We start from the raw sequence: 22,085 nt of genomic DNA on the forward strand, positions 1-22,085 counted from the left end.
CAAAGGAATTCGAAAGGGAAACGGAAGTGACTTTCTGCGAATTGGGGCTAAACTTACTACAAAGTCTGGTCACTTCCACCAAGAGCTTTAAAGATGTAGGAGAAACACACAAAATCTTTCATATTTAAGTAATTTATTCATTTGTAAATAAGGAAACGGATGCTTTTAGCGATTTGGCAGCTAGTGCTCAGGATCAAAGAATAAGTGACAGGTAATTGTAGTCCAATGCTATTTCTAAATTTAAGCTCTTTAGCTGGTAAAGCCCTAAACCAGTTTTATTTTTTTTAATTTCTAGTTAACATCTGTCACCATACCTGGTTACAGCTAAACCAGTATAATGGCTACCTGAACCAGCTAAGACACTACACATCTTGTATTTTCACTTGAAATAAGAGAAAATAATGGTGTCAAGCCCAAAATTCTTTCCCCCTAATATTAGATTTCTATCTACTAGGGATTGAGTGGTAGTGATAAGTTTTGGTTCATTTATTCATGAAGACACAATAAAATTAAAATTAGACCAACCTAGTTACAGAAATACCAGAGCTATAGATGGTTAAAATCTTTCTTCTTTTTCTTTAAAGATTTATTTATTTATTTGAGAGAAAGAGATGGAGCATGTGTGCAAGCAGGGGGAGGAGCAGAAGAAGAGAGAATCTCCAACCCCCACAACTGAGCAGTGGGGGTGCGGGGGTCTCAATCTCAGGAACCGGAGATCATGACCTGAGCCCAAACCAAGAGTCGAGGCTCAATCTACTGAGCCACCCAGGTGCCCTGGTGGTTACAGTCTTTCTTAAAAACAGAAATTATCTTTTTCAAAATTTTATTTAGAAAATTTACTTTATTTAAAAAATGTATACAATATGTCCCATGATATAAAATTCTAGACAGAGTAGATTTAAAAACAGCATAATGGAAAATATAAATATCCATTTTCTTATGTATATCTTGTGCACTTACAGTCTTTGCCTAGGTTTACATTTTTCTTTATTTTACAATCTGATTATTACTTGTAGTAAAAACAAATATCATAGACAGGTATACAGCAAAAAGCAAAAATTCCCTTCTGTCTCCTCCTCAGATATTGGTAAATCCTTCCAAACTTTCACAATGTGAAAGTTCGCACAAATGTATTTTTGTTTTTTACACTCATGGTTTCACATTATACATGTTGTTTTGTAACTTATGAATACTGTAATGGAAATCTTTCATGATAGTATATTTAGAGCTACTTTTTAAAAATAGTGTATTACATTCCTTTACATATCAATAACTATTTAGCCAGTTCCCTCATGAAAGCTGTTCAAGGTGCTTCCAACATTTTACTAGTAAAAACAATGCTGCAACAAACATGCTGACAGCTTATTTAGATAAATGCACTTATTGTATTTACCTGTATCTCCTTACACCCCTCTCTTCCTTTTAAAAATCAGATTTTTAAAGGAAAACTGAAGTATTAAAAATGACTAATGGAATTTGTAGATATTGTGTGAATTTGAAGGAAAAAAATCAGAGTTTTAGTAAAACAATTTTATTAAGTTATATTCGTGTCAACAAACCAGAAACCCATGTAAAACTAACTCTTTTTAAAGACTATGACTGAGCTGGGCAGATGGAAAATTATCTAGATGGACTGCTCACTTCCTATGGAATTTTTTGAGGGCTCCACTTAATTTCTTAAACACATCCTTCCTGTTCCACACCCAGAAGCTGCATGGTGTATCTCAGTTCCCTTTAACTATCAGGCTTGTTTGGCAGCAGGTGATAGACATTTTAAAAATTTAAGATGTTTCTAACAAGATGTCATCAGCCACAAGGAAGGACCTGGGGCTGGTGGGCAGGGTGGTGTGAAGGAGGGCAAATTTTCTTTCAATAATCTCAGCTTTGACAAGCCCCAAACTCCATGTACAATATATGCGGGACATGGATTCATTAGCATATGGTCCTACTACAGCTGCCCTTTATTTTATACTTGTGACCTTGTACTTTTGAACAATTGGTAGGTACTGGTTTTCCTTGGATATTTGGCTTTGAGGACACTGTTCCTAAATGTGGTTTTGCTCTTGTCTAGTTATACAATTCTGTGTTCTTCTTGACCTTCATAAAAGGATATGACTACTTTAAAGTGGTTACATTGTTTTTCAGATTAAGTAAATATTTCAATTAGGGGAGTAAATATTTTTAGACTGGGAGTGTAGCTAGCTCTTGCTCTGGGAGTGTGTTCTTTAGTGGCGTGAATCTTGCATTGGTGGTTTTACAAGGAGTATGTAATGAATTTCTGGGCTATAAGTCTTAAGTCCTGACCCTGTCCAAAAAGGCAAAGGAAATTTCCAAAGTTTTTCTTGCAGCAATGCAATGAAACAGAGGAGGGGTGCAGTCAAGATGCCTGCCTTTCTTATCAGCTTATTGGTGAATTCCCAAGGTACCAGGCTTACCGCTGCTTCTGGCAGATGTTTTCAAGTATCCCTTTTAAAGATGCAAAAAGTAGTAGGGATCCCCACCTGACTGTAGTTATCGTCCATCTATTGATAACGAGTGGTACCCACAGAATGTTCTCATCTACTCATAATTGTGTTGTCCTTGACGAGTGTAACACCCAGACAGATTGGAAATTACTAGTTTGTGGCATAATTTCTCCTTAATTTTGTCTCAGGCCTTGGTAAAACTTAGCTAAAAAGATATGAGTGAGCTTTAAAAAACGTGGCCTCCATAGTCTCCAAGCTACCTTTCACAAGGAAGCCATCCTCTTCTTCCTTAATTATTCTTATCAGACCTTCCAGGAGGAGGCTTGCTATTACCGAATGTCCAAAGCAGCTTGTAGGAGGAGAAATTATGCAACAAGAGAGGAAGAACCCTGCACTAACATTTTTTCTTCATATTTGGAAGAGGGAGAGGGAAAGTGAATAAGGGAAAGAAACAAACTAAGAAATATGGTGTAAATCATTTCATAGAGAGTGATTTCTACTTTGGCAAGCCTCTCTGTCTGCTATGACCCACAAGTTTTCTGTTTAGAGAAACTGCAATGTTGATGATAGCAGTTTTACACAAAAGAAAATAACATTCAAAGAGACTTGTAGTACTTGCTGTCTTGCTGTCTCGGCCAGTCCACGTGAGTCTCCTCGCCTGTGCTGGCCACAGCACGGCCTCTATCTGAAGGCTTGCATTCACCGCGTCGCTGGCCTACGCAGGAGTGTCGAGGTGAGCTGACTTAAAGCTCTTCTCTGAAAGGTCTTCCCCGGAGGCACTGGCACAGGGACGTGTTATCATCTGGCTGAGGAACGAGTTCCATCCCATCCCGTATTTCGGGTCTGCTGGACTGGCGCTCAGCATATTTCTGAAATGTGTGTTTGAAGGCAACTGAAAGATTAGTCAACGCTTCATTCCACTGGATCGTCCCTACCCCACTCACGCCAATGTCTCTAGCTGCTGTGTATCGTGAGACTAAAACCAAAGGTCTGATTTATTCCGGTCCTGAAGCTGCATTTTAACTTCAAGGGTTATAGGCACTAAGCGCAATATTTCAAAATCTAACAAGGAACTGCAATCCACAATCTGATGGGTCTCTATTTGAAATAATGGCACCTCTTGGCATTTACCCTCCACTTATTAAAGAATAATTACATTTGTTGAACATTGAAATCAACAAGCAGAGATGATAAGCATCTCAAAAGAAAGCTGGTGGTCCCACACACCCTTCTCTTTAGGCTCACAGTCACACACGTTTTGTAAAAGGTGACAGACCCGTGTAATGTCTCTCTACTTTAGCCACTGACTGAAATATTTCTATAAATTAGACTTTTGATTCAGAGGTTCCATATACATTTAGCTGCACATTCCTGATGCTGGGCCAAACCCAACAAAATACTGACATGAGTACAGGAACCCAATGAATATCTTAGCAGGAGAAACTCCTACTCATATTATAGGTAAACTAGCAGAGGGTATACAAGTCATTCAAGGGAAAGGCTGCTTTAAGTAAATGGTGTTTTTTATCATTTACAAATGGTGTAATTCATCATTTTTATTTTTATATGAGAGGGTAATATCCACAGGTGTCTGAAGAAATGTGCTTTTGTTCTGTCCAAAGAAAAAAAAGTTTAGGTTAAAAACAAAAGCATTATTTCTTTTTTTTTCTTCCTGGCTAGAATTTACTGTGTGAAACACAAGATAGTTACTCAAAGAACCAATCAATCTAATCAATTCTTAGATTCTCAATAAACATCTGCACTTCAGTAATTAAGCCTAAGGTAATTTATATATTTATAAATAAAGGTAATTTATAATTTATATATAATTTATATATAATATAAAATAAATTATAAATATATTTCATTAGTTTGTTTTCTACAGCAAGCTAAATATTTGCTTCCCATCCTATACTGTGACAGCAAAAGCATGAATCTTAAGTAGTAAGAATAACAAAGAGGCAGACCTTTTAGGCAGAGAGATGTTAATAATCTCCAGTCCAACCCCCTTATTTTCTAGATAAGGAAAGATGTTCTCTGAGGTTCAGAAAATACCTAAACCAGGAATTCCATAAAGCATTTAATAAGAGATAGCACTGCCGAGCTAGGAGGAGCTTTTCATCTACATTCGTAAGGGCTCTATGCATTGTTTTTCATAACAATGAGTGGAGACACAAATATGGAGACCACAGAAGGCCTTAGCACTGTTCCCATCCCTCCGTGGGCCGGTGCTGGGCTTCGCCAGAGTTCCACGGGCTAACGCTCTGAACCGTTTCAGGAAGTGAGGCACTGAGGCCCAGCGTGGCGTGTGAGGACGCCTGAGGCGGCAGGGCGGCCGGGGGGACTGACCTGCAGCACTCGGTAATAGTAGCAGTAAAGCCGGTGTGGTTGGAGCAGCTCCCGAGCTGCCAGCTGCCCTTCTTTTGCAATCTTCCTGGCTTCTTCATCATTTTCCTGAAACGGTTAAACACACACACACACACACACACTAAATGAAAAGTGCTCCTGTGACCCCCCAACGAAGGCTACTGGTGAGTATGAAGCAGGACAGAGGTCGGTCGGGTTGAATGTGACCAGCATGGGGATATGGGACACGAGGAAAATAACTTCGGAGCGAGGCTCTGAGGAATTGACAAGGTATGTTCCTAGCTCCCCGTGTTACACGGAAGTGGTCACATATGTTTGGACCCGGGTCCACAGGCCCAGAAGTGCCCCCTCCATACGCACACCAGACATGCAGTCTCTCTTGGAACTACCCTAGTACTGTCCTGGCTACCCAAGAAATTTAGAACTCATCCCCTGTTCCCCCACCCTATAGCCTCTCTACTTGATATTAAAATACAATATGGAGTAGAATAAATCCCTTTTCATGTTATAACGTCTCTTAAAAACTCCATTTTAATACGCAGCCTGAGCCCAAAAGTTGTCATAAAACGGTATCTACGAAGGCCTATCTTACTGCTGTAATCAGAAATTCAGTCATTAGTACCCACAGGCCATTCCTTCAGTACCAGGAACAGTCACTGTTTCTAACTATACTTTTGGAAATAGCTAATATTCTACCATGCTGCCCACAAGAAAAGCCACTGGCAAGCAATCCTGACTCTTTACAAAGGGCCACAAAAATGATTCTGCCTCAGGCACACTGTTATTTGCATACCCAAATATTGCTTCTCAGAAACTTAGAAATAGAATGAAGTCTTATTTGGAAGGGTAAATTTTTATAGTTTCATAATAAAACACAACAGCTTTTTAATACGTTTCCTTTAAAAAAAACAAGAATTCTTATTTTATGGGAAACCTATGATTCTTGAGATGTTCTATATAGCAGGCATTCACTGTGCCTTTTTCCTAACTGGGGAAAAGTAAAGGGTTCCATAAGTGCCTTCAATGTCATCTTGTGCATAGAGCACTCTAGCTCTGGGATTTTCAATCTGTCATTTGCTTTTGGTGTGTTTCTGCTTGTGTGGACATGCATGAATAGTGACTCCTTCAGAAAAATCTATGTTCTACATAACACCGGACTTCCCATCTCCTAAAAAATCCCCCAAAATGTTGATAAAGCATATTAAAATGATCCTGATGTTGATTCTTTAGATATTTTGAGGGAAAAATTTCAGAATATAACATTTCTTTTGACTAAATTAATGTCAAGTTAAATTGGGTCATGATGGAACTCATGTAAATAACCCTGGTAAGTCTGTTATTGCCTCAAGAAATTAAAATTGCAGAAAACATACCTTGGCCCACTTAACTTTCTCTAGTAAATCACTAAGATTTCTTTTAATTGGAACATAATGTTTCCAAGGTTTTAGTGCCATATAGAAATGTTCATAATATGTTGAGTCCTGCTTCAAAACCAAACTGTCGCCCAGCATGAGGTACGGATATCTATAAGCAGCCACGGTCCCGTCCACATTCACTTGATACTTGTACTGAAAGATTAAAACAAATATAAAGAAAAAACTTAACAGCCATTTGCTTTGCTTCTGTTTGTCACCAACAGTGTCATACTAAATATAAAGGAATTATTTTACACATTCCAACTTCAGTGTTTAGAAGTTTTATATGTTATTTTGTAGCTTACATTTTCTCTTTGTATTGAAATCATCAACAGCCTTGAGCAGGTCAATTTTAAGAAATACAATGCATTTAAGGATAAGATGATCGATAATTGTAGGAAATAGGAATACCTATTTCAACTCTATGTAATGGATGCAGATTTCTGTGACCTGGTAGGAACATGTTTCAAAAGTTGTATGTTTATTAAAGCTGACTGCTGGTAACAATTTATACCTTCATGTATACATTATTTCATTTGTACCTTCTTCCCACATAACTATGAAAAAGGAAAGCGTTATCTCCAGTGTTCAGTTCTAGAGTTGAGGAGACAGAAACCTTGAGAAGTTTAGGGGACTAGTGTGATGCTAGCAACACAAGATGTACCCTGTTTACCTACTTGCTGGATTAATAAACCTTACTTTACATTTCAAAATCACTTTTCATGGGAATTAAACCTCACTCAATCATAGTAATGTGAAGCAAGTACTACCATAAGCTCTTTCCTTTTTTTTTCTCTTTTTGCAAATGAGAAAATTGGCGTTCAGATAAATTTATAAACCTCTATTCTCTGAGTTCAAATCCAATGTTCTTTTCATTATAACACACTGAAACGAAGAGGCTATACTCACGGATTTAGTCATTAATTTTTTCCTAAGTAATTGGTACCAAAGAGTTTTCTAGCTAGTCAGATTTTTGTCACATTGTTCACAATGCTATCTTTGAGCCCCAGGACAATGCTCTGAAGGAGCAAGGCAGGCATCTCGCGTGTTTACGGACACGAAGAGATGAAGATCCCACAGTTAGTGGCAGAGGCAGGACCACAGATGGAACGTGAACCCCAACTCCAGCTCCTATTGTACTTCTGTGGGATTTATACTCTTTCTGTTTAAAAAGGCCTTTAAGATCACTTTATGTAAAAGATATATATATATATATTCCCAGTTTATGAAAACAAATATAAAAAAGAGAAAAACAAATAAATGCACCAAAACCCCTACGTTAATCCCTACACTCTATTTTGAGTATTAAATACAGTTCTGGCCTTTTGGTAGACAAAATTAACAAAAACAAACAAACAAAAAAGGAAATCACAATGAGTTTTGCAATTCCCTATGCTAGGAAGGGAGAAAGTAAGAAAGCATGTGCCAGCTCACAAGACCGGAGAAATCTGCCCACCAAATGATTTGGTAGATGTAACACAAGTTTACCACTTCATATCCATACAGGAAGACAAAAATGCATACCTTAAAGAAATCAAAGAAACCTATCAATTTAGCTTTTCCAAGCTCCTTTTCTTTCTCTTGGAAAAAGAAATATCCTGTAATTCCTGCATCTAGGAGCTCTGGATTTTCCTTGGACAGCTGTACCAACTGGAGCCTCTCTTCCCGGCTGTCTCTACCTCTGAAGAAAGCTTTCTCTGTTTTATTGATCCAGGAAGGCCCTAGAAGTTTGAAGCCATAAAAAAAAATGATTATGAATTTGACATTTATTACAATGGTAAGCGTAATCATCTGTAATCTACCATTGTCGTTTAAGATATTAATGCTCTTTGATCATCAATTCATCTTCTAAAATAAGGGGCTCTTTACAAAAAATATGGGATCAAGTATCTTGCTGAGATGCTTTCCAGTTTAGACTTTTAAAAACAGTCCTTTTATTTACTGTACCACATGAAAGAACGTTCTAATTTCACCTATTTTTCCTTTTTTTTTTTTAAGATTTTATTTATTTGCGTGAGAGAGAGAGAGAGCAAGAGGGGGAGAGGGGCAGAGGGAGAAGCAGACTCCCCGCTGAGTAGAGAGTCTGATGTGGGGCTTGATCCCAGGACCCTGAGATCATGAGCTAAGCCAAAGACAGACGCTTAACCGACTGAACCAGGCAGGGGTCCCTAATTTCACCTACTTTTCTACGTATTGAGCTCATTCAAATATTGGACTGTCTGTTGTAAGACATTAGGAGATATCCAAAATAACACTGGATCAAGTTCAAAGCAAAGACATTCATTGACTTGGCCCACTCACAAGGCACTAGCTTCTTTCATCCTTTCTGCTTCACGATAAAAAACGAGCTAGGCTATTGTTCTTAGATTGGGTGAACAGAACAAAGTAACATCCACACCTTTAATCTCCGGGTTGTTCAGAAGTTTGAGCATATCACTTTTGAATACAGGGAAGACTTTGTCTAATATGCTGTGAAATTAAAATATATATATATATATATATATATATATATATATATATCCCAATTACGTGTGTGTGTGTGTGTGTGTGTGTGAGAGAGAGAGAGAGAGAGAGAGAGAGAACGAGAGAGAGAGAGAATATCCTTCCTGGGAGGGAAGTGTTCTAGAAGAATTAATTTAAATTTACTTCTCTTATTCTAAAGAGAGGTCATTAGTTAACACCTGTTATTATTTCAAGGTATAAATCATACAGTACAGAAACTGGAGGGGGTCGCTCTCTCTAATATTTTAACACACTTCTCCGGAATTCACTCTTCCTAAATAAAAAGCTGGTTTTCATTTCATGTTGTCTTTAGGTAGTTTGCAAAGAGTCTCTGGCTGCATCTACTAAACAAGTCTGCCAGATCACAACAAACAGGAACAGAGGTTGTAAAGACAGGCAGGGTTTATTCATTCAGGGAATTTGGTTTAATTCAAGAGTGTGTTGTGCTGTAAGTGTAAGGCCATCAAATGGGGGAGGGAAGGAATTCAGATTTTGAAGGATCAAGCAAGGCAGAAAGAGCAAAGGGGAAAATTCCTTACCAAATGTTAGAGGTAGTAATACCCAAATTATACTGCTACCATAATTCTCTCACATCTGCATATCATTTTATATTTTTCAAAATGCTCTCTTCACCCAGGAATACAAAAGCATTGGAGTCAGCATTAAATGACAATTTTACCAAGTATATATTTTCAAATAGTATTTACAAATGACCAACTCAAAGAAGACTCAGTTACAGTAGGTTTGGACATTACTAGCCCAACCCACATATCTGATTTTTGGATTAGAAGAATCCTACACTGCTCTTTCTTCTTGGTTAGAAAATAAGAACAATGGTTATTTACATATATACCTTTATTCTGACTTAACATCCCCTTTTTACCTCTGTTTTTCCTTCAAGAATAAACTTTAACTTACCTGTATTTCCCTGAATAGACAGGAGATCATTGGTGACACCCCTCATTGCTTCGAGTGTGGAGTGGGTGATGTCATACGTTGGAAGGATGACATCCCGTGAATCCAGGGAGCCGCACCATGAAATGATAGGTAAAGGGCCAGGGGTTTCATTGACTTTTCGATGCTCCAGAGGCCAATCTCCAAGATTAATATAAAATTCCATATCGGGGAGAAGGACCTAAATAAACAAAAGAAACATCAGTGTTGGGAAGACCTCAGTTTTAGGTACTAAATGCTTCCATTCTTTGGCTTCTTAAAATATGGCTGATAAAAGTGAACATGTGAAAACAGCAGAAGAGAGAAGAATGACTCTCAGACATCAGCAGTATCAGAAAATCAAAGGTGAGGACGGTACATGGCAAATTCACTTCACCAGGAGTAAGCTCCCTCTGTTCAGAGTGGCATTCTAAATTCCTTAGTGCTGGGGGGCCCAGCTGGCTCCACTGGTGGAGTGTCTGACCCTCAATCTTTGGGTTGTGAGCTCGAGCGCCATGCTGGGCACAGAGTTTACTTGATAAAAAAAATTTAAAAATTATCAACATTGCTTAGTATTACAGAAGTGGACATGGAAAGGTATGAGTAAGTGGCTTCGAGAACTCTTTCTGCCAGCTGCCTGAGAACCGACAGGGTTAGACCCAAGCCCTTGTTTTCCTTCACTATCAAACCTCCACATCACGTCTACCTTTACTTCTGGACTCTGCCATTCCATGTCCATCTCCACGGTCAGTGCCTTACTTGAAGCCTTCTCATCTCTCGCCTGGATTGTTGCAGTAGCTTGCTCCCTAGGTGTTCCGGTATTAGGCTCTCCCCACGCTGATCTGCTCTCACCTTGCTGCCCAAATTCCTAAACCTCAAATTAACGTTACCAAGGTCAACAGAACCTAAAGCCTACAGGACAAGGTCTAAACTCTCTGGCCAGAAAGCAAGGCCCTGTTATCTTGCTCTGCCTGAGCGTGGGACAGTAAACTTTCCGGCTACTCTCTGAAAATGCCACCCACTCTCATATGTCATTCCCTTCTCACTTGGAATATTCTCCTACTTATTCACTTGGCAGTCTCCTTTCTCGTCCTTCGAACCCAGACCAAATGTCACCTCCTTGATGGCTCGCCCTCCTCAGGCAGATTCACCTTTCTTACAAGCCTGTCACTTTGAAGTACCACTATTTGTATTCACAGCCTACTCCCAACTTCCAAATAACAAAAACAAGGCCCCCTAGAGCAGGCCGCTCAAAGTCCAGAGATGAGTCTCATTTATCTTGGATTTCTTCCCAGCTACTGAGCAAAGAACCTAGAACAAGAGGGAAAGGCAGGGGATGTGACGATTCACCCTCTCGCTTCCCCGCTCTCGCTGATCAGCTCATTAATAAACTCCACACCAGGAGTTCCCACTATAGGACAGGGTTTCTCAGTCTCAGCAGGACTGACGTTTGGGTCTGGGTCATGTTTGTTGTGGGGGCTGTTCCGTGCACGGTAGGATGTTTACTAGCGTCTACGGCCTCCACAGACCAGGTGCTAGTAGCAACCCAAGTTGTGACAACCAGACTGTCTCTGGACATTGCCAAACATCTTCTAAGTGACAAATTCGTCACTAGTAAAAACATAGAGGCAGCATCGTGAATACAAGGTAGGAATACAGGGCAGCAGACCAGGAAGAAAGCACCTCCTTTATGATCAAGTACCTTTAATATACTCATACAGTGGGCTAGTGGGGCGGGGCGGGGGGTGGTGGCTGCTATTTAAAATAAGAATTAAGTAATAATAACAACAACAACAACAACAACAACAATAAATAGGAATTGATTGCAGCCCCACATTCAGCACCCTTGGGAGATTGTATACCTCATATCTCCAAAGTTGGCTTTTGGTTTAGAAAACTACCTCGACAGTCTGTCTGGGTGGGAAAGGCAGAAAATACCCATCCTCACTCTTCACTCTGCATGGTTAGGAAGGAGGAAGAGCAACAGGCAATATGAGCTGCTCTGCTAAAGAGTGCAGGAAATGTGGAAAGAAGGATTGAGTAGAGGGGAGAGGGGAGGGGGAACTGAGAAGTCTTCTGAGAGATAGAGGCCCAACTATATACACTAAGAAGCCAAGACCTGAAGATCTATGACAGGCAGTGAGAAATCCCAGAGGCAACGATGACCGAGTCTGATTAATAGAGGGATGTCTATTTTTAAATGGTAGGGTTTTTGTTTGGCTGGTTTTTACTATGCACTGGTACAAAATAACCTCTCTGTTACTAGAACCTTCAACAAAATGTGCCATGCATGCTATCTTTTAGAGGCGCTTAGGGTAAAACAAGGAAAAAGTGGTTGACGTTTAAGTCATTTTGAGATGATAAGAACAAAACAGCTGCAGAAACTGGTATCTGAATGGGAAGAGTGTTCACCACAACGGAGAACTTCAAGAAGTGACTTTGAGCGCGCCTGGGTGGCTCAGTCGGTTAAGCGTCCGACTCTTGATTTCTGCTCGGATTGTGACCTCAGCGTTGTGAGTTTGAGCCTTGCCTCGGGATCCATGCTCAGTGGGGAGCCTGCTTGAGGACTCTCTCTCTCTCTCCCTCCCAGCCCTGCTCTCTCTCTCCCAAATAAATAAATAAATCTTAAGAAAAAAAGTGACATGTCTGGGAGTCCATAGAAGCCTTGAGAGTGCTCCGTAGGACCTACTTGCCTGAGATGGGGGCTCAAGCCACTTCATTTACAGGAAAGAAAGATCCACAAGGGGGGAGAATTTATGACCACTCAGGTGGTGGACATCTTAGATGCAAATTTCCAAGCTTGGAATCCATTTCCATCCTTTGCCATTGTTGTTCTAAGCATCTCAAAGTTACAACGAAATAAGTAAACTCCAGTTGACCCTTGAACAATGCAGGGGGTAGAGGTGCCAATGCCTGCACGGTCTAAAATTTGTGTATAAATCCTGACTCCCCCAAAACCTAACAACTAGTAGCCTACCATTGACTAGAAGCCTTACCAATAATATAACAGTTGATTAACACATCTTTTGTATGTTATGCATATTATATACTATGTTCTTACAATAAAGTCACCTACAGAAAAGAAACTATTAATTAAGAAAATCATAAGGAAGAGAAATACTATTGATGTACTGTCATGTCTTTATAAAAAAATGTCCATGTATAAGTGCACTCGTGCAATTCAAACCCGTATTGTTTTCGGAACCAATGAATTCATTCTTGTACCTTTCTTGCCAGTGACAGCAAAATCTCGTCCGAGAACATTTTGAAGTCTGTGTATTTCCCTAAAGATCTTCGGTAGATGCGGTTATTGAGAATCGTGTAGTGAACAATGGCACCCCTCTCATCCCCAAACCTTTTTGGAACTTCATTTAGCATCTGTTGGAGATTGATGCTGGGGAAGGAAGTGAAATCCTTTGCTATCTGTGGTTCCTCGGTTGGACAAGAAAGAGTTTTCTGCCAGGCCTCCGGATCCTCTTCCGGACACTCACAGTACTCATGGTACACTGGTCCTGGGGAGACAAAACACGTGTAATGCCACGCTCCATTAACAAACACCTCCACACAGGGGCTTGTTTCTGCTCCTGATAGGAACATAAGATGACTTCTTGATGAATTCTAAGATTCTCCAGAAAGGGATAATCTGCCCTAAACAAACCAGTGGTGGAAGGACTTGTGTCAGAGTCCTATGCTTCTAGTTTGCATCCCCCTCTCATCATCCCTCTAGAGCACCTAGGGTAGCATATGCTCTCTTCCCATATAACCCACTCTCAACCAATGAGCTGATAAATGCAGTGGGTCATAAATGCCTGATGAACATAAAACACCTTACCTTTTAACAAGGAAAAAGAAAATGTATTACTTTTCAGGCATTATTATATAGTAAGTGGTGATTTTTTTTTTTTTTTTTTTTTTGTACAAGATGGAGGTCTCTTCCCCTGAATCTCTAAAATCACCTTCATCAGCACATCTCAAAAAAAGAGATATGCAACCCAGGGGTATCTGGCAGTGTAATTTTAAAGAACCCAGCCATAAGTATAAAACTCCTCTGAAGACTCATTTTAGAAGGAATTTATACCAATTGAATATCTTACTTCAGAATAGATTTAACTTAATGTGAAAATATAAAAATTAACATAATTTTATAAATATAAAAACTTAAAAAATTATGTTTCTTGAGGATTTCTAGTTCAGACCAAGAAGAGTTATATGGACCAATTTACCCTTCTACCTGAAACTACCAAAAAAAGAGACAAAATATATGAAACAGTTTTTGAGACACCAGACATGAGGCAGTGAAGGACAGTAAGTCTGAGAGATGGAAAATAGATGAGGTGAGCCCTACAGTTCGTAAACTTACTGCCTAAGGGAGGTTCCAGGTTATGGAAACCGGGGGGAAAATGCAGGCAGAGCCCAGCAGTCTCACTGAGTTGAGGGGACAGAGCTGAGTGTCCAGGGAGAACAAGGCAGCTAGCATTTGCAGGACACATTCCCTGAAAGGAGAGAACTACACAGACAGAAAACTCCAGAGCTCTGCAAAAGGTTCCCTCTCAAGTATTTAGGGTTCCTGAAGACTGTATATGAGTGAGGAAACTATCCAAGGCAGGGAAAGAACCATCCAGAATGATTGGAATGACTACCAACTGGTCATTCAGGGTTGGGAACAGTACCTGTTTACACCAGGCTGACTGGGAAACATCCTAATTCCTGGGGCTTAGGGTAGAGTCGGCAGAGAGGTATTGCCTGAGTGGTGGGGCATAATTAACCCCAGACTAAACATGGTTCTGGTTTTACCTAATGAACTGTAAAAGCAAAGTTTGAAAGGTTCAAATTATTTCCAAGTAACTTCACTACATTACAGGAAAAAAGCTCAAGAAGATGAGAAAGTGCCAAGAGATGAAAAACACACTGGATACAGTCAGTGACAACTTGGACACTGCAGAAGGAAAGACGGGGAACTTAATGATGTAGCAACAGAAAGCATACAAAATGAAATGCAGGAAAAAAAAAAAAGAATTTTAAAAATGAAAAGAGCATCACTGAGCCGTGGGATAATTTCCAGCCTAATATAGGGGTAACTGGCATTGTGGGAGGAACTCTGGAGTAGAACAGAAAGAAATATTGAAGAAATAATGGCCAAAATTTTTCTGGATTTAATGAAAACTATAATCCCAAAGATCTAAGACGCTCCACAAACCCAAGCACAAGAAACATGAAGAAAACTACACCAAAGCACATAATGATCAAATTGTTCAAACCGACTTCGAGAGAAAACCTTCAGCAGTGCAGAGGCACAAAGCTATGGAAGTCAGCAGACACACTGCTGGCAACGACGCAAGTGGGAGAACAGTGCAGGAACATCTTCGCAGTCCTGAAAGGAGACAAAGCCAACCCTGTTATCTACAATTCCATACTTAGTAAAAATGTCTTTCAAAAGCTGGGAGAACTCATCACCGGCATTCTCACACTAAAAGAAATGATAACGGGGATCCTTTAGCAGAAGGCACATGGTACTAGATGGAAATATAGATCTATATTAAAGAATGAAGAGCGCCGAAAATGTTAACTACCTGGGTAAATACACAAGAGTTTCTTGCTTATCACTCAGATTTCTTTACTAAGTTTTCTTTCCTGCAAAATTCCAAGTTAAACTGAGCTCCAGGAGGGGTGCCTGGCTGGCTTAGTCAGTAGAGCATGAGACTCTCGATCTTGGGGTACCAAGTTCGGGCCCTGCGTTAGGTGCAGAATTACTTACAGTTGAGCTCCAGGAGGTACACATGCCACGTTCACTCTGTTGTACATGACTCCAAGGTCATCATAACCCACCTTGAAAGGCATGGGGTCTACACATACATTATAAGGCTGGCTCTGGATTGTGTAATATAATCACTTACCTTTCAAAATATAAGGAGACTGAGCCACATGTTCATCACCATAAAGGACCTCTATCTTCAGCCCTTCGCTGACAGTGTCATACACCCTATATCGCATCAAAAACGTCCCATCATTCCTGTCCAAAGGTTTGGGGACATGGATCCGGACTAACTCTTTAGGTGAAAGAGATTTGATTACTACTTTGAATAGTGATTGACCTGAAAGAAAGAAAAAAAAAAAAATATATATATATATATATATATAAAACTACTATTTCATGGTTATTTTGTCTTGCCAATTATTGGATAGGTGTCTCTACACCAAAGTTACATTTTTCTATACCATCAAAATAATAACAAATAATAACAAAATAATTTTAGGACCAGGAACCATGTCTGGGTTGCATCTTGAAACCAAAGATCTGAGTCAACATTCAATTCGTTAGTCATTCAAAAAAGATTTACTGAATGAATGAAATCACTTCATTAAAAACTCAAGGAACTTTTTGCCTCTTTGCTCTTTTCTCCTTTGGGTGGGTTAAAGCAGCCTAGGTAGTTAAAAATGCAAAAACTCATAATGACAGAGCTCCAAGACAATCTCGCTTTCTCCTGTAAAATATAGACCAGCTTTCTTTGTAAACCATTTTAATACCTAATAACCCTCATTTCTGACGAAATTTCCCTTCTGTTAACCCAAATTTCCAGTTATACTTCTAAGCCTATTTCCCTAAGTGGAGAGAGATTATAGCTAGTTACTAGACTCTGTGCACAGATATCGGACACACACACACACACACACACACACGTTCACACAACTTTGTTGCGTTGTGTATAAACTAGAGTTTACTTCTCTAAGCTTGTTTCCTCGGGTTGAATTGAAAGTTATACTAGGATGATCTAACATTGTTTTCAACTCCAAAATTTTGTGTGTTTTCTGGAGATGCCAGGGTAGACAATACCTGCTTAGTAAATTTTCCCTTCTCTTTTGGTAGTATATGAGCTGATTTAGGCTTTGAAACAATACCGGTGTGACTAATATCACTGTGATCCAGGAATAAATGTTGTGATCTCTTTCTTCCCAGCGTCCAGTGGAGGTGTCTACACTCAGCGCAGATCTGATCCTCAGGCGCTTTGAGAATAAAGATCAGTTAATATCCTAACCACAGCTAATCACTATATCAAAGGCAAATTTTCTTAAAAGTGGTGAATCCTCTGAAATTCACTGTCCTGGCAAAAAAAAATAGTGATGAAAGTAGTCCTTCATCTCACATCTATCATATTACCAAATGAAGCATATCTAAAATATATTTTTTGAAATTACTGAAAAAAGTTTCTTTTTCCTATTCTTAGTTTCTAAATCTTGTGAGTGAAGTTTCTACTTTCTTTTGATCTTCAAGGGTTTTATTTTTTTCTGGTGGGTCAGGAGAGGCGTTCCTTGGTCTTTTCAATTTTGTAATGAAATACAGTGTCTGACAACTTGTTATTAAGTAATACATTTTAGCATCCTTCAAACAAGTGTGATAAAATTATGAAAGAAATCTGCTAAACTAAACGAATTATAATGAATTATAACATAGGGGATATTGTAAGAAAAAAAGGTAATAATTTAATGTGAAATTGTTTAAAATGCAAGCCATTTACCTGAAATGCTTAGATGAAATACACTGGTTATTGCTTTGTGCTATTTCTCACTTGATTTTAGAAAGACAGCGCACTGTGGCAGACTGAAAATCAGGCAAGCAGAGCCTGGGGACTGGGAGGCAATGTCTGTAATTTTCTCCCCAAAGAGGAAGCAGTAGAGAAAAGTTTAGTGTCTGGTCAAACAGTCCTGTTCTCCATAAGCTTATAATGGTAAATAAACACAAGAGATATAAGACAAACATATTAATGTGTGATCGTTGTGAAAAGAAACGGATTTACAGAAAAAACTAGCTCCAAAACGCTTCGTTATTTCTAAATTCAAAGTATTGGAGTAAATCTGTATTGTCTCTCCTAGTTACAGAATTTTTTCATCTCTGAAATGGCATTTAAGAGCTACATTTCAAAATAAATGTACAAAACTAAAATAGAGCTATTGGAAATACATATTTTAAATGTTCAGTTATTTTTATAGTAATCTTTCATGCCTGTGCCATTGTTGGCATGAAATTGTTAGAATCAACACAAAATAACAATGGTCAGGACTGACATAGAAGCAATTTCAACCTCATAAAAGAGAAAATGAGAAGAGTGCAATTTGAAATTGCTTCAAATGGAAGGAATGTGAATTCTCATTTGCCCCAACGGCTACCATAATGGAACAGACTTGAAGCTCAGCTTGAATTTTTCTACTTTATCAATTCAAACCTCTTTAAGAGAGATAGTTAATAGAATGAGCATGCAGGGACAAGGTAGATCAAGGAGGTCAGCAGTATCAAAGTCTTGCATCATCAGAATCAGAACTTTTGAAGACTTGATTTGGAAAAGGCATCAAAAGCATCTTAAAAAAAAAATCACTTCCTTACCACTTATTATTATGTGCCAGTCCCTGAGCCTGGGATTTTCATTTGCATTTTCTACCTTATTTATTTCCTACAAGAATTTGTAACGTAGGCATTGTCACCCCCATTTTACAGATCGGGAAACCAAAGCTCCAAGAAGTGAAGTAACTTGTCCAAGATCACCTATATATGAGTAGCAGAGCCTATATTTGAATACAGCTTGAATCCTTCCTTCAAAGCCCATCCTGCATCCACCTTGTTGCACGGTGTCACGTTAGCGAATTGGTTTGCAAAACTCAGAGTTGGAGGGATAACCTCTGGCACCCTTGGTCCAACAGAGTCACTGCATTCCCTGTTGCTTAGGAAGATGATTAAGGCTCTGCAACTGTAACAAGCGTCAACCCCACATGGCCAAGGGAACAGAGTCCCAGAAGGCCAAGCTGTTTCACCTTGAGGCTACACGTAACTTTCCAAAAATGCGTCGCTGCCCGCTGACCACGGATGGATGCTCTCCAGGAACTTACTGAAAACTGATGCATGACAATCATATTGCAGGAGATTTAATTAAACGGAAAGAGGATGAGTGTCTACTCTTGGCTCTCACACTGAATGGCTGTGGGGCCACAGGCAAAACATTCTAGCTTCACTGAGCCTCAGTGTCTTAGGTGTAAAGTGAAGAGAATGATATCCAGCCTTCTTATTTCCAAGACGATTAAGGACGACAAATGAAACAGTTTAAAACACTAAAGTGCTACACAAGCAGGAGGTATGATTACTTTACGAAGGTATCACTACCGATGAAGGTAAAGGGGGACTGAGTAGAAAATGAGTATTTGTACCCAGCCATCCTGAGTCCAACCACCCTCCCTTCCACCCCTTCTTTTCTCTATGGTGTTTACAGACCATCTCTGCCCGGCATTATGTCACATGCTGGTAACATAACAATATCAACAGGTTTTGCCTACGTCCTTAATAGAAGGAGAAATACTCCATTTAGGTCAGAAGGGAGTAAAAACAAAGATAAAGATAGCCTCTTTCCCCTATATCCAAGGTTACAGACTGCCTAATTTCTGTCTTTGGACTCCAGCCTGAGATGCCCTGCTTTAGAACATTCAAGGTCACGTGTTTGTAACCCAGGTACCTGGAGATACACAGCATAATAATGATATTCAGATAAAGGTGACACTGTTAAATGGGAGTGATAATTATTAAGAGAATCTTGGTAAGTCGTGTAAGAAACTCTATGTCTTGAGGGAAAAAATGGCTTTTTTTTCCATTTAGTTCTTGGAGAAGGAAAAATTTCAGGAATTGCAAGTGAATGATGGCGGCGGAAGGCGTAAAAAACCTGGTTGTGTGAGTGTTTCAAAACTACAGGGCAGCCTTTTAATGGAAGCTAAAAATCAAGTGGCATGAGAGGAAATAGGGAGAATCTAAGGGTATGAAATTGAGGTTGTCTGAAAAGATTTGGTGAAAGTCTTTTGTTTTTTATGACTTTTTTTCCTGATCAGAAAAACATTAAGATTATTCTGTGGCAAAATTTTCTTGGGGAAAAAACTGTGAAAAAAAAATCCTTATTCTCGTGCTACAACTACTGAGAACACTAATGAATGAGGTATAGGTTCATCTATTTATTATAAAATTAAAATGAAACTACATAATTTCTCCCTGTTCAGTCCATCCATAACCTAGTATAAGCATTATAAAATAACATTTTTAAATATTATTTTAAAATTAAAACAAATTGTGGTTAAAACATATAACAAAATTGATCATCTTAACCATTTTTAACTGTACAGTTCAGTAGTATTAAGTTAATTCACATTTTTGGGCAACAAATCTGTAGACCTTTTTCATTCTGCAAACCTGAAACTCTCTACCTATTCAACGACGTCCCATTTCCCTCCTGCATCGGCCCCTGGCAATCACCCTTCTACGTTCTGCTTCTATGAATTTAACTACTTTAGATACTGCATATAAGTGGAATCTACAATGTTAACTTTTCATGGGCTGTCAAATAGGCCATCACATGAATGGACCACACTTTATTTAGCAACTACCTCAGAGTTGGCTAGTTAAATTTGCTGCAGTAAATAACCATAATGCGGCAAGAATTTCTTGCGTAGAAATCTTGACCACGTTCCGATCATTTTCTCAGGTCAGATATCTAGAAATCAGATAACCAGAAATAAAGGGCACGGGCATTGTTTGCAAAGGGCATCTTTTTTAAAAATCACATTTCCTAGCTGTTGAAACTTATTTTTTGTACATTAGGTTCGTAAATATTTAAGATTCTTGGTACATTTGGAAAACTGCTTTCCAGAAGCATTTTAGCAATTTATGGTCCAACCAGCAGAGGACGAAGGTCACGGTCTGAGAGTATCTCCATGCCCGCTTGACAGCTTTGCATATCACCACTTAAAAAACCTTTGCCAATATTTTTTGATTAAAGAATGGAATTTTATTTGAATGTCTAGCTCTTCATTAATAGTGAGATTAGCAGCATGTCACTTTGGATCATGTAACTTTCTTTTTTTCCTGTATAATTTTTCCTTCGTTCTCCCTTTTCTTTCTAAAGCTTCCCCCCTCCCTCATTATAACATTATAAAATGAATTTCAGGAAAGAAAGAAAACTATAAAGGAGAAAATATACCCCATAGTGAAAGACTTCGAATCTGGCTTTAAGGATTTTTTTACTCTGGTCCTTAGGGCCATGGAAAGTCTTTCTAGAACTAAAAAAAAAAAAAAATGTTTAGTCATAGTTTCCCGCGGGCAGTGGAAAAGGCGCTGGGGTATTCTGATTGTCTCTTTGTTGCTAAAACAGGGTTCCAGCTGGCTGGACATAAACGAGACAGAAATAAGCAAATCCTGACTGGCAACAACTCGAACCTAGCAGGACAAGTTGCAAGAAGTTGCAAAGGCAAGACAGCAGGAGAACGTGGGAGGACGCCCGGACAGAAGGATTCAAGCACAAGACCCACCCTGGGGAGGGAGAGCAGCTGAGTTTCTACCGAGTTTCACTAATTCTGCAGTCGGCCTCTGAGAGCTAAGGGAACACAATCTAGCACGCAAAAGCGCTTGCTCGGTGCCCCGGCTCCAGCACTGCCTGGGTGGAGGACTTGGCTGCTTCCAACCCAGCAGGCCTCAACCGTGTCACCCGACGCGATTTCTGGGGCTTGATGACTCAAGGCGCGGAGGCGCTCCCTGCGTGCTGTAGCAGCGCGGGAACACGGTCTCCGGCCCGTGAGTCACACAGCCCTCGTCAACACCCCGGGCGCCGTCCGCTCGCAACGCCGGCGCCCGCACCCGAAGCGCGGGAGAGCCCGCGGACTGACTTCCTTCCTTCCACAGACTTCTGCAGCGACGCCCTCCCGCCTCTGTGTCCCGGGAGACGGGGGCAGGGGAGGTGGCCAGAGCCGAGGCAGGGCGACACTCGCCGGGAGAGGGGCGCCACGCAGGCGGCGGGCGGACTCCCGAGGGGCAGGGGCGCGGGCGCGGCGAGGACGCGCGGCGGGGAGCCGGGCGCGCGGGCGGCGGGGGGCGCGGAGGCCGGCGGCTCAACGCTACCTGGGGGCGAGCGAGTGAGGTTTTGGCCCTCCGAGTTCACGGCCTGCAGGTAGAAATAGCGGACCGGCAGCACGACGCCCGCCCGCAGCCCGGGCCCCCACACCAGGCTCCGCGGCGCGCTCACCGGCGCCTCGGGGGCCCCGGCGGCCACGAGCAGGGCGAGCTGCAGCGGCAGCAGGGCGGCCCGCGGGCGGCGGCGCATGGTCGCCGGGCCCGGCGGTCCAGCTCGGCGGCGGCGGGGTGGGGCCAGGCTCTCGGGGGCGGGCCCGTGCGCGGCCACCAGCCGCCCCGCCGGCCCGCCCCCGCGATCTCCCGGCCCCAGCGCCATGCGCCCTGCCGGGGGTCAGCGAAGGGCGCATACGGCCGCGGGAACCCAGCGCAGAGCAGGGCCCGGGGGCCGGCTTGGTGAGGCCAGGGATGCGAGCCTGAGCCCTCGGCCGCCAAGACCTGGTCTTGCCGGGCCCCCACCTCTGGTTCCTGGAGCTG

General features: G+C 40.8%; 1 protein-coding gene across 1 annotated transcript; it reads right to left on the reverse strand.

The window, feature by feature from the left end:
* Positions 1-821: 821 nt before the first annotated feature.
* POGLUT3 (protein O-glucosyltransferase 3) lies at positions 822-21,824 on the reverse strand. Its single transcript, XM_026505817.4, has 8 exons — positions 21,600-21,824; positions 15,577-15,774; positions 12,908-13,194; positions 9,668-9,884; positions 7,772-7,968; positions 6,206-6,400; positions 4,815-4,919; positions 822-3,334 (listed from the first exon to the last, which is right to left on the reverse strand). Exons 1-8 carry the CDS (start codon positions 21,799-21,801, stop codon positions 3,209-3,211), a joined length of 1,527 nt encoding a protein of 508 aa, XP_026361602.2. The 5' UTR covers positions 21,802-21,824; the 3' UTR covers positions 822-3,208.
* Positions 21,825-22,085: the final 261 nt, after the last annotated feature.

This window comes from Ursus arctos, unplaced genomic scaffold (genome assembly GCF_023065955.2).
Source record: "Ursus arctos isolate Adak ecotype North America unplaced genomic scaffold, UrsArc2.0 scaffold_22, whole genome shotgun sequence".
Lineage (NCBI taxonomy): Eukaryota > Metazoa > Chordata > Mammalia > Carnivora > Ursidae > Ursus > Ursus arctos.

Excerpts from the sequence above, each read along its gene's own strand:
- POGLUT3 (XM_026505817.4), bottom strand. The coding sequence starts at position 21,801 with ATGCGCCGCCGCCCGCGGGCCGCCCTGCTGCCGCTGCAGCTCGCCCTG. Across the intron at positions 15,775-21,599 it reads CCTCACTCGCTCGCCCCCAG|GTCAATCACTATTCAAAGTA; the intron begins GTAGCGTTGAGC and ends TCTTTCTTTCAG. Across the intron at positions 7,969-9,667 it reads GTCTATTCAGGGAAATACAG|GGCCTTCCTGGATCAATAAA; the intron begins GTAAGTTAAAGT and ends TCAAACTTCTAG.